Source organism: Mus caroli, unplaced genomic scaffold (genome assembly GCF_978045245.1).
Source record: "Mus caroli unplaced genomic scaffold, Mus_caroli_1 scaffold_2, whole genome shotgun sequence".
NCBI classification, from domain to species: domain Eukaryota; kingdom Metazoa; phylum Chordata; class Mammalia; order Rodentia; family Muridae; genus Mus; species Mus caroli.
The window spans coordinates 103,161,657-103,175,244 of NW_028227257.1; the positions used below are offsets into that span (position 1 = coordinate 103,161,657).

Below are 13,588 nucleotides of genomic sequence, written 5' to 3' on the forward strand. Positions count from 1 at the left end.
TCTCTTTCCTAGTTTCCTGTTCAAGTTGCTGTCGGCTACCAAATTTAAGATTTATCTCTGAGTCTTTAATCTTCCTGTTCTCTTACACCCAATCAGATGCCAAGGTTTGTTCTTTCCTGCCTTGGGCCTTGCTGCCCATCAGGCTGCTGCAGACAAGAGTAATCTGTTCACTTACAAGAATCAGATGAAGGGCTGGAGCACTGCTTGCTCTTCCAGAGGTCCTGAATTCAATTCCCAGCATCCACATGGCTCACAGTCATCTGTAATGGGATCTGATGCCCTCTTCTGGTGGGTCTGAGGACAGCTACTGTGTATGCATATACATAAGAAAGGAAAAAGAATCAGATGAAACCGTTGACTTGCTTTTATACCTTTACTTTGTCTCTGCACCATTTCCAGGTCTGAGCCCCACTACTGCTGTGTCCTGTCCTTACCTTCCATGCATGTCTAAGGCCAAGTAAAAGTGTATTTCTGTCGTTGAAAATGGAACAGGCATCTAGACAGCACCCCCTTGGCAGTGGGGTCTGGGCAACATTTACCAAAGGAAAATTTACGCTGAGGAAAGTTCTCGCTTCACATTATAAAAAAACACAGCCAGGTATCCGCTGCTGCTGCTGCGGTGAAGTGAAGGTAGATTATTGTAAAGCGTTTCCTCCTCCACTGCCAGAGATCTCAAGGAGCCCCCTGGTCTATCGTCTGGGGGCCATTCTTGAGGTAACTGCTGAACTTGGCATCCACTTTGTGACGAGAACCCCTCCTCGCTATACTTGCTTACAGTGTTGTCTTAATACCTTCAATGGAACTGGGTTCTTTGTTTGTTATTTTTTTTTTCTTTTGTTTGCTTCAGACTCTTGATCTTTTGATCTTGATGTTGATGGTTTTAAGTCTTTTCCATTCTGCTTTGATTTTTGTTGTTGTTTGTTTTGTTTCCTGGATGCTGTCCACTGACATGCACAGGCCCTGAACTGTGCACGAGCCTGAAGGCCACAGGTGATGTGATTTAAAGGCCCCAGCTGTTGTTTGTACAGATATTTTCACAGTTGCCTCCACTACTTTAGCTACTTTAATTGGAATGCCTTATAGTTTACCAGTGCTGCCTGGGCTGTTTGTGATTCATCTTTAGCCTTGTGGTCTAAGCTGTTGTTGATGCTGGTGCTTATTTTCACCATTATCCATCTTAAAGTGATATTCCTTATCAGCCTTCCATTCACAACAACAGCACAGCTTCGGGGCCTCAAGGGTCTGATGCCAGTGTTCAGCACGCCTTCTGTGGGGTGGAGGCATGAACTTCTTGTGACAGGGAAGCTGGCTGGAGATGGCTAACTGTGGACTACTCTCGTCAGACTATGTGCTGGATGGAATTACACTGGGGCTGTCTTCTGAGATGAAGCTGTGCCCCTAGGATCACATGGGAGGCCGCCTTCAGCTCTGTAGTCTTAGTGTCCATAACTTCCACAGAATTCCACTTGCTTTGTTTCACGAATACGTTGTGTTTTTCATGCATCCAGGACTTCCTTATCTTCTTGTTTTCTGTCCAGTGGATGCTTATGCTAGGCAAGTGAGTCGCGTGTTCTCTCCACCCCCCACAAAGCTGCTGGGTCTGTAACAGTCTTTATCATCTTACCTATCTAAAATTCACTCCCCAGGAACATTTTCCAAAGTGACACTGTGTGCTTTGATAACATACAATTTAAATGTAAGCTGTCTTACTTCCCCAATGACACAAAATATGTTCGAGCTTTTATGTGTTAATCATCTTTATTATTAATGTGTCGTAGATATTTTGTTTTGTATTTTGGAAACAATTATCATTATTTCTCTTCTGTTGCTTGTAGACTTACCTTAAGAAGCTGTATTGTAGCATTAGGCTGAGACTGAGAATCTTTACCTAAAAAGTAGCCTGGTGGAAGCTGGTTCTGGGTTATCATTAGACACTCTTCAGGAACACTGACCGTAGAGCCTGGGGCCTGTTGAATTGCTTGTTTCTGATATGTGGGGCTTTCTAAGAGTTCCCTTCCTGCTTCCTCCCGGGCGGGACTGCATGGGAGTGAAGAAATGGGCCCGACCTTAGTTACACGGAGACACTGTTAGAGTTTGCTCTCTACATTATTTGTGCTGACCACAGTGAGACCAGGCTCAGAAGATCTGTGGGTTAATTTTTTAAAAAGTATACATAAACATCTTAAATTCAGAATTTAATATTATTTCAGCTAATATAATTTGATAAGATATATTAATTAAAATTTCAAGAAACATTATCGTCTAAACTCTTACACTTTTATCTTTGAAGCTAGGTTAATAAAGTTGGCAATGGAAGTTTCTCTGGGTTTTGGTAGACTACTGCATTTATGCTTTGCTTCAATATTTTGCAGAATCCATGCTATCCTCAAGAGGGTTTGTCATTCAGTATCATTCCAGGTATTTTGAGGTCTTGATGTAACATAGACAATAGATTAGATATTCATAAACTTCTGACAAGTCAGTACAAAATAGTTGCAGTTCTTAGCGTAGGACTAAGTACCTTAGTGTTCCTTAAACACGCATGTCAGACAATCACCGAACCCAGAATAATAAGCTGGGTTTGTGTTTGGTCCATTAGATGTGAGGACATGGTAGATGTGCGGAGGCTGAAGATGCTTCAGATGGTGCAGCTGTTTAAATGTGAAGAGGATGCTTCACAGGTAAGGCCTGCTTAACCACGTAGGAGGTTGGTTTAGATTTACTTCATTATAGATTAAGTTAGAAAGTTACTGAACTAAAGTGGACTCCTGTGGTCTAAGAACGTCAGTGTATGACATCAGGCTCTTGTTTCTCCTGTAGAGAATAAGCTTGGTGCTCAGCTAGTTAACTGATCTCATTTGACTCACCCCTCAGCAAAACCCTCTGCTGATTTAGAGACTGTAATCTTTATTAATTATCTTTGTCAATTCAGTTGTTAGCCCTATCCTGGAATGAAGGCTAGTGAAGCACCCTGCTTTCACCCCATAAAAGAATACTCAGTACTACATAAAAAACTTGATATAATCATGTGTTTGGTATCAGAAATTTACTTAATCACATCAGATCCCAGCAGAACTCTATTACAGGGACCCCATGGCCTTGGGTCACATGATGCTGGGTTACATTGAGCACTTCTCTTTGGAAGGTCCAGCCTTGACTTTTGAGGCAGAAGTTTGAGGAGCAGAGGAGATCATTAGTTCATAGAGCATGGCATCGAATAAATGCTAAAACCAAAGTTAGAATTAAAGAACTAACCAACCAAACAGAAGCAAGTTCTGCACAGATGTCATATTTCAATGCAAGAAGAGAATTATGAGTCGGGTTTTATTCTGAATTTTCATGTAGGCGGTAGAATGGCTGAGTGAACTTCTGGATGCCCTGCTGAAGACCCACATCAGGCTGGGTGATGACGCTCAGGAAACGAAGGTTTTACTGGAAAAACACAGAAAATTTGTCGATGTTGCCCAGGTACAGAACTTGTTTTCTTTTCTACAAGTGCACAGTGTGAATAGCTTTCTGCAAGACTATGGTGTAACTTTACCTACTAGTTCTAAGAAGGTCAGTGTTGCTACACAGAGCTAAGAAAAGGCCATTTGGTGGACATACACTCACTCTTGACTGCAGGGCTTCTTTGTGCCCTGCGTGTAGTATTATATGTTGTGCTATTGTGTGGACTATCTAACAATTCACAGAATCAATGTGTGATACCAGCAAATTAAAAGCGACACTCCTAGTATCTCACTAGAATTAGCATAGTAATACAGAATTGTTTGGGGATTGAGAGTATGTTTGTGTATTTTCTGTAATACAGAATTCACATGGTTATATTTTACTTTGTTAGATGTAATATAAAGTATATAGCTAACTTTACCTCCTCCTTTTGGTCACCATCAGATCTCTGAGGTCACTGGACTGTGTAGTATTGATGTATAGTGCTGCCACACGCCTCACCCCCCGCCCTTCCCCCCCATCTGAATTCTTGTATTCTATCTCGGTGGTTATTTTCCTTCCTAGAGTACTTACGACTATGGCAGACAGCTGCTTCAGGCCACAGTTGTCCTGTGCCAGTCTCTGCGCTGTACTTCCCGATCCTCAGGGGACACACTTCCTCGACTGAACAGAGTGTGGAAGCAGTTTACAGTAGCATCTGAGGAGAGAGTGCACAGGCTGGACATGGCTATTGCCTTTCACTCAAATGCTGAGAAGGTAGGCAAGGGCTTGAAAAACTTGATTGTTTGTTTTTTTAAAATTTTATGTGTATACGTGTATGCATGAATTTAAGTTTGTACACTGCATGTATGTGGTACCTTTGGAGGCCAGAAGAGGGAGTCACATTCCTCTGGGACTGGAGTCATAGACAGTAACAGTACTGTCATGTGGGTGCTAGGAATTGAGCACAAGGTCTTTGGAAAAGTAGATAGTGTTCTAACCATTGAGCCCTCTCCAGCCCCAGTGTAGTCCCTTAACAAAAAGCTGCCAGCGTTTAAAATGTTAACTGGAATATTGTGATTCTGTGGTTATTCTGTGTGTTACTCTTCCTAGTTGTTCTGTTGCTGAGGTTCATTTGAATGTGTGTGTTGTCTTAGGGGAATCTATACTCAGTCTCCTGAGCTGACCCCGTGCTGCAGTGCTTGCCAGAGGACTCCAGAGCTACTGGAGGCCTGCCTTCCCCTCCCCTCTCTTTGCCCACACAGCCCAATCCAGGTCCAGGATTCTGTCTTTGTTCTGCTGTCACCTTGTCAGGCTCTGTCATTGGATCAGGAAAGGAAATTGTTTTAGCAACTACATTTTTAAAATTGTCAGAAAGTTTTTAAAAGTTACCTTGTGATTGCATAATCTAAGGTAAAGGCTGGCCAGATAAACTAATGAAACTAAAAAAACAAACAAAAAATCCTTTTGTTTCATGATTATTTTCAAAGATTCTGGAAGTTCTGTTTTATAGTTTTATGTCATTAGTTATAGAAGCTGGCTATAAAAATAGTAGTGTTATTTGGACAAGTTTTTGATAGAGCCCATTTCTCCTCACAGTAGCTGAGAACATTCCATTCAAAAAGGAAGCAAATTGGGTAGTTACGTTTGTATTGATCTCTTACAGTGGGGATTTATATGTAGGGATTTTCAATATGCAATAATATGTGGAAAGTCTAGGCTGCCGCCTCATAGCAGGACAGAACTGGTGACACGAGGAACCTCGGGGACCGAGGCATCATGTTTGATACACACACGGTTAAAAGTGGCCATAGCTGATTCTCTCACCCACTCACTGACCTTTTCAGACATTGAGTGTGTCGGTTCAGTCCTTTGGGAAATGAAGTAGGAAGACCACAACTTCAAGGGCAGGCTGAGCCACAGAGGGAGAGAGAGATACCCTGCCTCAGCCACAGAGGGAGAGAGAAATACCCTGCCTCTGAGCCACAGAGGGAGAGAGAAATACCCTGCCTCTGAGCCACAGAGGGAGAGAGAAATACCCTGCCTCTGAGCCACAGAGGGAGAGAGAGATACCCTGCCTCTGAGCCACAGAGGGAGAGAGAGATACCCTGCCTCTGAGCCACAGAGGGAGAGAGAAATACCCTGCCTCTGAGCCACAGAGGGAGAGAGAGATACCCTGCCTCTGAGCCACAGAGGGAGAGAGAGATACCCTGCCTCTGAGCCACAGAGGGAGAGAGAAATACCCTGCCTCTGAGCCACAGAGGGAGAGAGAGATACCCTGCCTCTGAGCCACAGAGAGAGAGAGAGATACCCTGCCTCTGAGCCACAGAGGGAGAGAGAGATACCCTGCCTGGAATAACAAACTGCAGACAAACGAAGGCCTAACAAGGATGAAAAGAAGATAGGGGATGGCTTGATTTGTTTATCAACTCATTATTTCAGTGGACATTCTCATTACTACACAATGTGTGGCTCACCTTACATGTTGTGCTTAATGGGCTTGAATAGGGTGGACATGCCTGTGCAGCCAGTGTAGGGCCTGAAGCCCACCTTGGCTTTTGGGGCACAGTGCCCCACCTGTATCAGAAGGAGAAATCATTACAGTTTCTAACACCACTGATAATATTTTAGGAGATTATTTTTATGTGTGATGATATTTTAAAATCAAGAACTCTATAGAAAGTCTATACATTTTAAATAAAAAGTTGGTATTTCTCTTCTTTTAAAGATTTATGTTATTTTTTATATATACGGGTATTTTGTTTACTTGCACAGACACATGTAACAGATACATATCTGGTGTGATGATGGATGCTCTGGATCTGGAGTCACAGACAGTTGTGAATTGCCATGTGGGTACTGTCCTCTGAAAGACCAGCCAGTGCTCTTAACCACTGAGCCGTCTCTCCAGCCCTAAATTTTGAATTTTTAAATTAAAAAAATAAAACAAAACAAAACAGAAGAGTAAAAGGTCTTCAAAGATGGGACAGCTTCCAGCCCTAAATTTTGAATTTTTAAATTAAAAAAATAAAACAAAACAAAACAGAAGAGTAAAAGGTCTTCAAAGATGGGACAGCTTCCTATATTTGAGTTCTAACAGTAGAATTACAGCTGAAAGGAGCTCGGCAGGTCTTCACAGGATGTGTTTACAGGCTCTGTATTGGTTTAGCTCAGTTTCTTTGACTTGTCAAGTCTGTAAGCTCCTTAAGAACAGAGTCTGACATTCACACTTGACTTTGCTAAATAAACATCCCATTAAATGTCTAGTAAATGGCTGCCTAATAAGATAGAGATGAATTATTTCCTTCTTACGCACAGGCTCCCTTCACTTTCCAAATAGTTCTTCATTCATTTTTTTCCCCTAGAAACAGACATAGATGTTTTTGTACTTTTGATTATATATTTTTACTAGAAATATGCTTCATTTGTGATTATAATTTCTTTACCAGTCTTGTACAGTGGTGCTTATAAAGACACCAAGCATGGAACCAAACACCTTCTTCAGCTTGCAGACTTTGCACAGGACTAAGTCCCTTTCACAGTTCTTGATTAGTGCCACCCTTCTGTCTGCTACAGATTTTGCAAGACTGCCCAGAAGAGCCTGAAGCAATGAATGATGAGGAACAGTTTGAGGAAATTGAAGCAATTGGAAAATCACTTCTGGATAGACTCACTATCCCCGTGGTTTACCCCGACGGGTATGGTGCATGTTCTTATCAGTCTATTCTTTAGAAAGCGAAGTCTCTGCATTTTGGTCCACATTTTCAGTTCCTACAGTAAATCATCGTGAACTGAGAAGTCCCGATCACTGTTAGCAGCAGTGACGTTTGGGTGTGGCTGACCTTAGATTTGCATCTTCACAGCTTGTAGATGGATGATCACAGATTAGTTGGAGACGTGGGCCAGGAACCTGAACTGGGATGATTATCGGGAGTTCTGAGACCGTGGGCCTCACTCAGTGGGAGGATTGGGAAGGACTGGGACCTCGTGAGATGCTCCAGTCAAGCGGCTTCAGCTCTTCTCATCGTTGTTGCTAATCCAGATAGACCCTGATGGTTCGTGATGTAGAGCTGAAGGACCTGAGGATCAGATTAAGCTAGAGACCAGGGGTTCCCAGTGTCTAGGTGTTGGCCTTAGGATACAGTCTCAGGTCTGTCCATCTCCAAACCTGTCATCTTATCCCAGCTCTAAGGCATCCTGGGCTTTTCATATGGAGAGTTACTAGGCCCTGGTCTGCACCCTGTATTTTATTTTCAAATGTGAAGTAAGCCAGGCAAAGAATCAAAGAGTTTCATGCCTGGAGACACAGACCTTGTCAGTGAGTCACTGAAAGGTAGGGCAAAGGAAATGTAACTGAAGCAATAGAGAAACCACGCCATCAGGTAGAAGTAAGGTATTCTCGCTTTGTGGAAGTGTGATGGAGGAAAAGATAGAAGCCAGGGCCCAAGTCTTGGCTCCTTTTCTTACCGCCCAGCAGTGACTGCAGCTGTAGCTGCAGGTGGAATAATTGTGGTTTTTCAGGTTACAGCAGTGGGGGCTTCCTGGAGCCAAACAGATAGACAGAACTTAAATGAGACACAAGGGACATACTGCTATGTCACGAACTTCCAATGAGTATTTAGAACTCATATTGAAAAAAAATTACCATTTTATTCCCTTGGAAGAATACCATTCATAGTCTATACTGAGAAAATCTCTAGGGATACCTGGATTTGAACTGTCAAAGTAGCTTAGTGTCATATGATTTACCAGCAGCAAAAGAGCAACCCCAGCAGAACTGGTTTATAGGTACAAGTCACTGTGCCCCAGATGAACTAGTTTGTACTCAAAGGTCATGTCATATTTTATAACATCTGCTTTTATGTACCTGGTACAGTTAAATGAATTTGTATTAACCTGTGTGATTTCTGTGTGTTCTAATTTTAGAACTGAACAATATTTTGGGAGTCCAAGTGACATGGCTTCTACTGCAGAACACATCAGAGACAGAATGAAACTGGTCAGTCTCAAAAGGCAGCAGCTGAGACATCCCGAATTGGTGACCACGGAGAGCTAATGTCCCAGCTCCTGCAGATCTGCAGGTCATACGCCCACATTCTTGGCTGCTGGCATACTCTGGGGTTAGCCACAGCTCATTAAGATGCATTTCACAGCAGGATAAGCCTCCTTTCTTCCCACAACACGTGTCTCTCTCTAAATGCTAACATTTCTCCACTACCAAGGCATGATCACAACATGCTTTGAGACTGTAGACTCCTGGTATCCTATGAGAAGGAACTGTAACCACCGCACTGAGTCCTCGCTTTCATGCCGTACCTGACTTGTCCGTTTGTAGCCAAACAACCAATACTAAGCTTTGAATGGTGCTAATCAGAGTTTAGGAATTCTCTATAAAACATGGCTGCCCTTCCTCCCCAGGTGATGTAGGATATTTTGACCATAGTTAGACTGTTAGTGAATAGTGGTGTCCTCAAATTTTTACTTTGTAATTCTTCAAAATTGATTATTTTTATTGTCTATATGAAGAAAAACCCTTCAGATCTTTGATATATCATATTCATTGAAAGACATTTTCCTATTGTATTCATAATGTATTAAAAGTTGTTTGTGCTTAATAAAAAATCTTCTTTAAACATCTTATTTAATTTGGTAGTTACGTCCTGCTTCTAAACACGAGTGCCTTACTAACGGGGCATTCTTAGGATTGTAAGGAGGGTTAATCATTGTTTGTGATGGTGACTGCATGTATTTTAGGCAAGAATTTCATATGTATGCATGTGTATATAATAAAAAACAAGCATGTTTATTGTGAAGAACAATTTAGACCATTAAGAACATAATAATAGAATACTATTTTAAACTTTTCTCTTGAAAAATGGTGTCCAGAATATTAACCACCCTGAAGACACTTTGTCTTCGGGGAAGGAGGGCTAAAGATGAAGGTATACATACTTACTCAATGTAATCTTTCATATCACAGCAATCACTCTGGAGCTAAAGCAGAAATTGTTAATAATATTTAATATCTCATGGTATTAGAGGCAAAAAAATCACCCTGAAGTATAGTCACAAAAACTGTATAGATCTTTAGAAATAAAATTTGTCATAAAATGGTAATGCTTTTATGTTTGTATTAAGTTATAAAATGTATATACTTTAACATTGTGTTAATTTTAATTTTAGAATATATTTTAAGGTGAAAATAACTGGGCTTATCAGTACAAAATTATGCAAAGAATCGTATGCTGGTTTATTTTTCTGGTCTGTAAAGACGATCACATATCTTCCTATGCTCAAGCCAGTTTCTCCAGCCTTCTTCTCTGCCAGCCTTGATGAATTTCATCCGTCCTCATCCTCACTTTGTGACACCTTTCAGTCAGCTTTACGCCTCACTTCACAGGAAACAGCCCTTTTGAAATCAGCCATAGTCTTCTGGGTACCGAATTGAATGTTTTTGCTCTCTGACACATCACCTCCCTTTCTCTCCGTTTCTAGTCTCTCTCCCTAACAGTGTTCCATCCCTCAATGGTGCTCTCTTGCCATGTGAGGGCGTGGTTTAGGTCTGTTGCACATGCACACTGTGCTGCTGTCCTCCGCTCTGGCTCATTGGGCATCCCATCCCTAGTCCTGCATTTCACGTCTGATCCAAAATGCATAGCTTTCAGCTGACTCGGTCCTCTCCCCTAAATGAAAGCATATCCTACTTGCCTTTTCTTCCTTAGTAGTTTTGATTAATGGTGCCAACAATGTCCAGGGCAAACCTCAGCTGCTCCCCATGTCTTACTCTGCCTCTGAGACCATCCAGAAGTCCTTTCTATACTTGATAACCCTTCTTCGGGGCTCTCCTCCTGTACATAGGAGCTCCTGTGATTCTTTCTTCAGTCTTCATGATGGTGCTAACCTTTTCCTGTTACATCATAAGGTTCTCTTGGGGGTGACACACATGTCTTGTGCCTAGACCTTTGCTCGTGTGTAACATGCTCAGTCCTACACCTGTGTTCCTTTGTAAGCATTAGTAATAATCTCTCCACTACTGCAGTCTGAGGTCTATTTAAACAGTGTTTGTTTTTTCCTAGCATTAGAACTGACTTGTAAATCTGTGTCCATGGAGTGTGTCTGATGTTTTAGATCCTTAGACGTGGAACTTTTAGATATTGTTTATATTCAGTATCAATCTCTTTTTACTGAGTTTCAGCATCGTCAGTATCTTTATTTGACTTGGTAATTATGCCATCAGCTCATGGATGCATAATTTCAATTTAATTTTCATATATCTTAAGCCCTCTTCCCTGCAAAAAGAGGAGTAAGACAAACCATGGAAAGGCCATGTCTGATTTGAAAGTTAAATGGAACCAGATACACAGAATGGACATAGTCGCTCTTCTTTGGCAAATGTGGATCCCTTTTCTCTGGGTTTATCTTTATAGATACACAAGAGTTAAGAGTTATGAATAAAAACCCAGCAATGCCCCAAACTGACTTTCCTCATGTGGTCACAGTTCACTTAGAGGGCATATGAAGGAGGTGACTTCGGTTTGTGTGAAATCTCAGGCCTTTGTTCTATTAATACAGACATTGACCTAAAATGTCATTAAAAAGAAATACTTCCTTCTTACTGGTTCAATGCCACAGCCCCTGCATTATTTTAACCCTTCTGGAGGTTGACTGACACATTAGCTAGGTAACTTTTGTGTCTGGCTTTTTTTTTTTTTCTTTTTTGCCAGTGCCGATCTTTGTTCCTGTGTAAACTCAGCAGACAATGGCAATTTGATGTCTTCTCTTAGTACATATCTGACTCGGCAGAGCTGTGATGCAAAGACGATAACTTCCTTTGAGACCAGTTTGGCTGCATTCCCAGTTCTCATCGTTCTGACCTTATTTTACAGGGGAGTCATTAGTGATCTTGGTGAGAGCTCATCCTGTTAGCTTCCATTCAGTACAGGAGAGTGGGCTGGATCTCGTACTTCACTAGGATTGAAAGTGGCTTGTGGATGTTATCTACTCGGAATGTGTCCGTCACTGCAGTATTCTCAGTTGATAGATGGTATGCTGTTAGTATTGTGACCCATTCTCAGTGAAAACATGACAGGTTGCTAAGCAAATCTTATTTTCTCTTCTAAACCCCTTTGCATGAATGCATCCCACTGCACAGGATACTTTGGTAGAGACCATCAGCCTTCTTTTATATGCTAGAAGTACTTGTCAGAAGAGATTGTGTGTTTTTACGCACATCTCCCATCCTACCCAAAGCACACTGAGTCATAATAAAAGCAGGATGGCTGCTAAGAACTAAAGATACAGTAGCTGATGCAATGCTGTAGCTCTTGAGTTGTAGAGAAAGTATAGGCTAAAATAAACATCCATAAGTAGTCTGCTATCCACAGCAAGACTTGTGCGATGGTGCTCTGATTATGCACCCAAAAGAAAAGCTCTCCAGAGTTAAAAAAAGATGGTATGAAGAAAGCCAAACAGCACCAGTGTTAACTTTCAATGCTAGACATAAACATTGTTGCTTGAGAGCAGAAAGTCTTTTCTTATATGTAGCCAGCAAATGTCTTGGTGAAACAAAGTGAATACCATTTGACACTCCTTGATTCCTCAGAATCACCTTATGTCAGTGAATATCCTGAGACTCTAAAATACGAAATGCACAAGTCATCAATTTCAATAACAAAATGTAATAATTTACAGAAGTATTGAAAACTAAAGGGGCATATACAGTGGACAGTATCATTGCTATAATCTTTTTCAGAGTAGAAAATAGTGTTCTTTAATCTTGCTGTCTCAAGTGACATTCATGGAGTGGAAGAGAGGACACAGTGTTTATCCCCTCTGCTCCATACACCTACTTCACCCCTACCCCTTATCCTTTCCTTTTACCCCTACCCCCTTCATCCCTGCACTCTTCACCTCTACTCCCATCTCACCAGTGGATAAAGGAATACGCATTCAGATTACATCCTGAGGGTGGAGCTGGTGCCCTCATCAGTATAATGAAGCTTTAAAGCTGGCACATTCCCTGCTGTGGGAAGATGATAGAACAGTAAGATAGAAGACAAGACACAAATAGCATCTATATTGGGTTTGACAGGGCATTAGGCAACTCCATTTACTCCACTAGTTAGCAAGCCAAAGAGAGGCATGGTTGGAGTGTAGCAAGAAAGGAACAAGCTATAGAACAAGAGCATACATCTGAGGATATTTGTAGGATCTCCCAATATCGAGGTAGACATGACTTGAGACAACCATTAGTGCTGGCTTTGGTTAGAAAAGAGGCAGTCTGACAAACTCAGGCATTGATGGTGCTGGGGAAAGACTGGTCCTGTAATAGAGCTTAGACGTGGCAGCACTGGTCTGTGTTGGTGATGTTCAGTATGACTTAATGCTGCAGCGGTAGTTAAAGGCTAACAAGAATAAACACCAGTCTGTACACTTCAGGAAGAGGCAGAACCTGTGCTAGGACATGGAGATCTTCAAGAGAACAAGAGGGCCAGCACTAAGACTAAATATTTTTGAATGCTGGTGAATAAATGTTTCATAGATACAAAATTATTTTTCTGAGAACTCCTAATGAGACAAGCTGCAATATATAATTCTTGTATGTCATGATACAGGAATTCCAAACATGGCTAAAAATAGTTACTGTCAAGTATTAAGGGCAGAGTTGTGAGGGTTTGAAGAGAGACGTGTGGAGCAGCGTGTCTGACAGGGCTTTGCACTCTGAGGCTGGTTCCTACTGAATCTTGAGGGGACATCTTAACAAGTGTTTACAAGTTCAATGCGGAGTCCTCCGAGTGACCGCATAGATCTCCCTGTAGAGGTTGAAGACAATGCCTATCCACTGAAGGCTACAAGATCACATCTTTCATGTCTTATTTCCCTGACTGTTTTAGCTTGTGAGACGGAGCACGAAACCATTCTTACGGTTGCTTTCTCTGCAGAAAGTGCCTGCATCTTAGCTCAGGTGTTAGTCTTCACAGCCGGTGAGGTTGCTCAGGCAACTACATCAGGGTAGATGTAGTCCTTCAGAGTTGTGAGGGGATCCAAGGATCACTGGGGCAGCTTTGACTAGATTTGGGAGCTGCATTGCTCACTTCAGACTCGGAAGAAAAACTTAATTTTCTAAACTGGCACATAGAAGTATTTGATCATTATCATG

General features: G+C 41.7%; 1 protein-coding gene across 3 annotated transcripts in view; it reads left to right on the forward strand.

Moving 5' to 3' along the window:
- The window catches only part of Sestd1 (SEC14 and spectrin domain containing 1), a 96,916-nt gene extending 87,854 nt beyond the window's left edge, over window positions 1-9,062 (forward strand). For all 3 annotated transcript variants that reach the window (XM_085834744.1, XM_029472050.2, XM_021150523.3), the window contains 5 exons: window positions 2,600-2,681; window positions 3,346-3,468; window positions 4,015-4,206; window positions 7,006-7,127; window positions 8,356-9,062. In XM_085834744.1, the coding sequence (XP_085690870.1) occupies window positions 2,600-2,681; window positions 3,346-3,468; window positions 4,015-4,206; window positions 7,006-7,127; window positions 8,356-8,485 (649 nt within the window). In that variant the 3' untranslated portion in view covers window positions 8,486-9,062. The remainder of the gene's footprint in view (window positions 1-2,599; window positions 2,682-3,345; window positions 3,469-4,014; window positions 4,207-7,005; window positions 7,128-8,355) is intronic.
- Window positions 9,063-13,588: the final 4,526 nt, after the last annotated feature.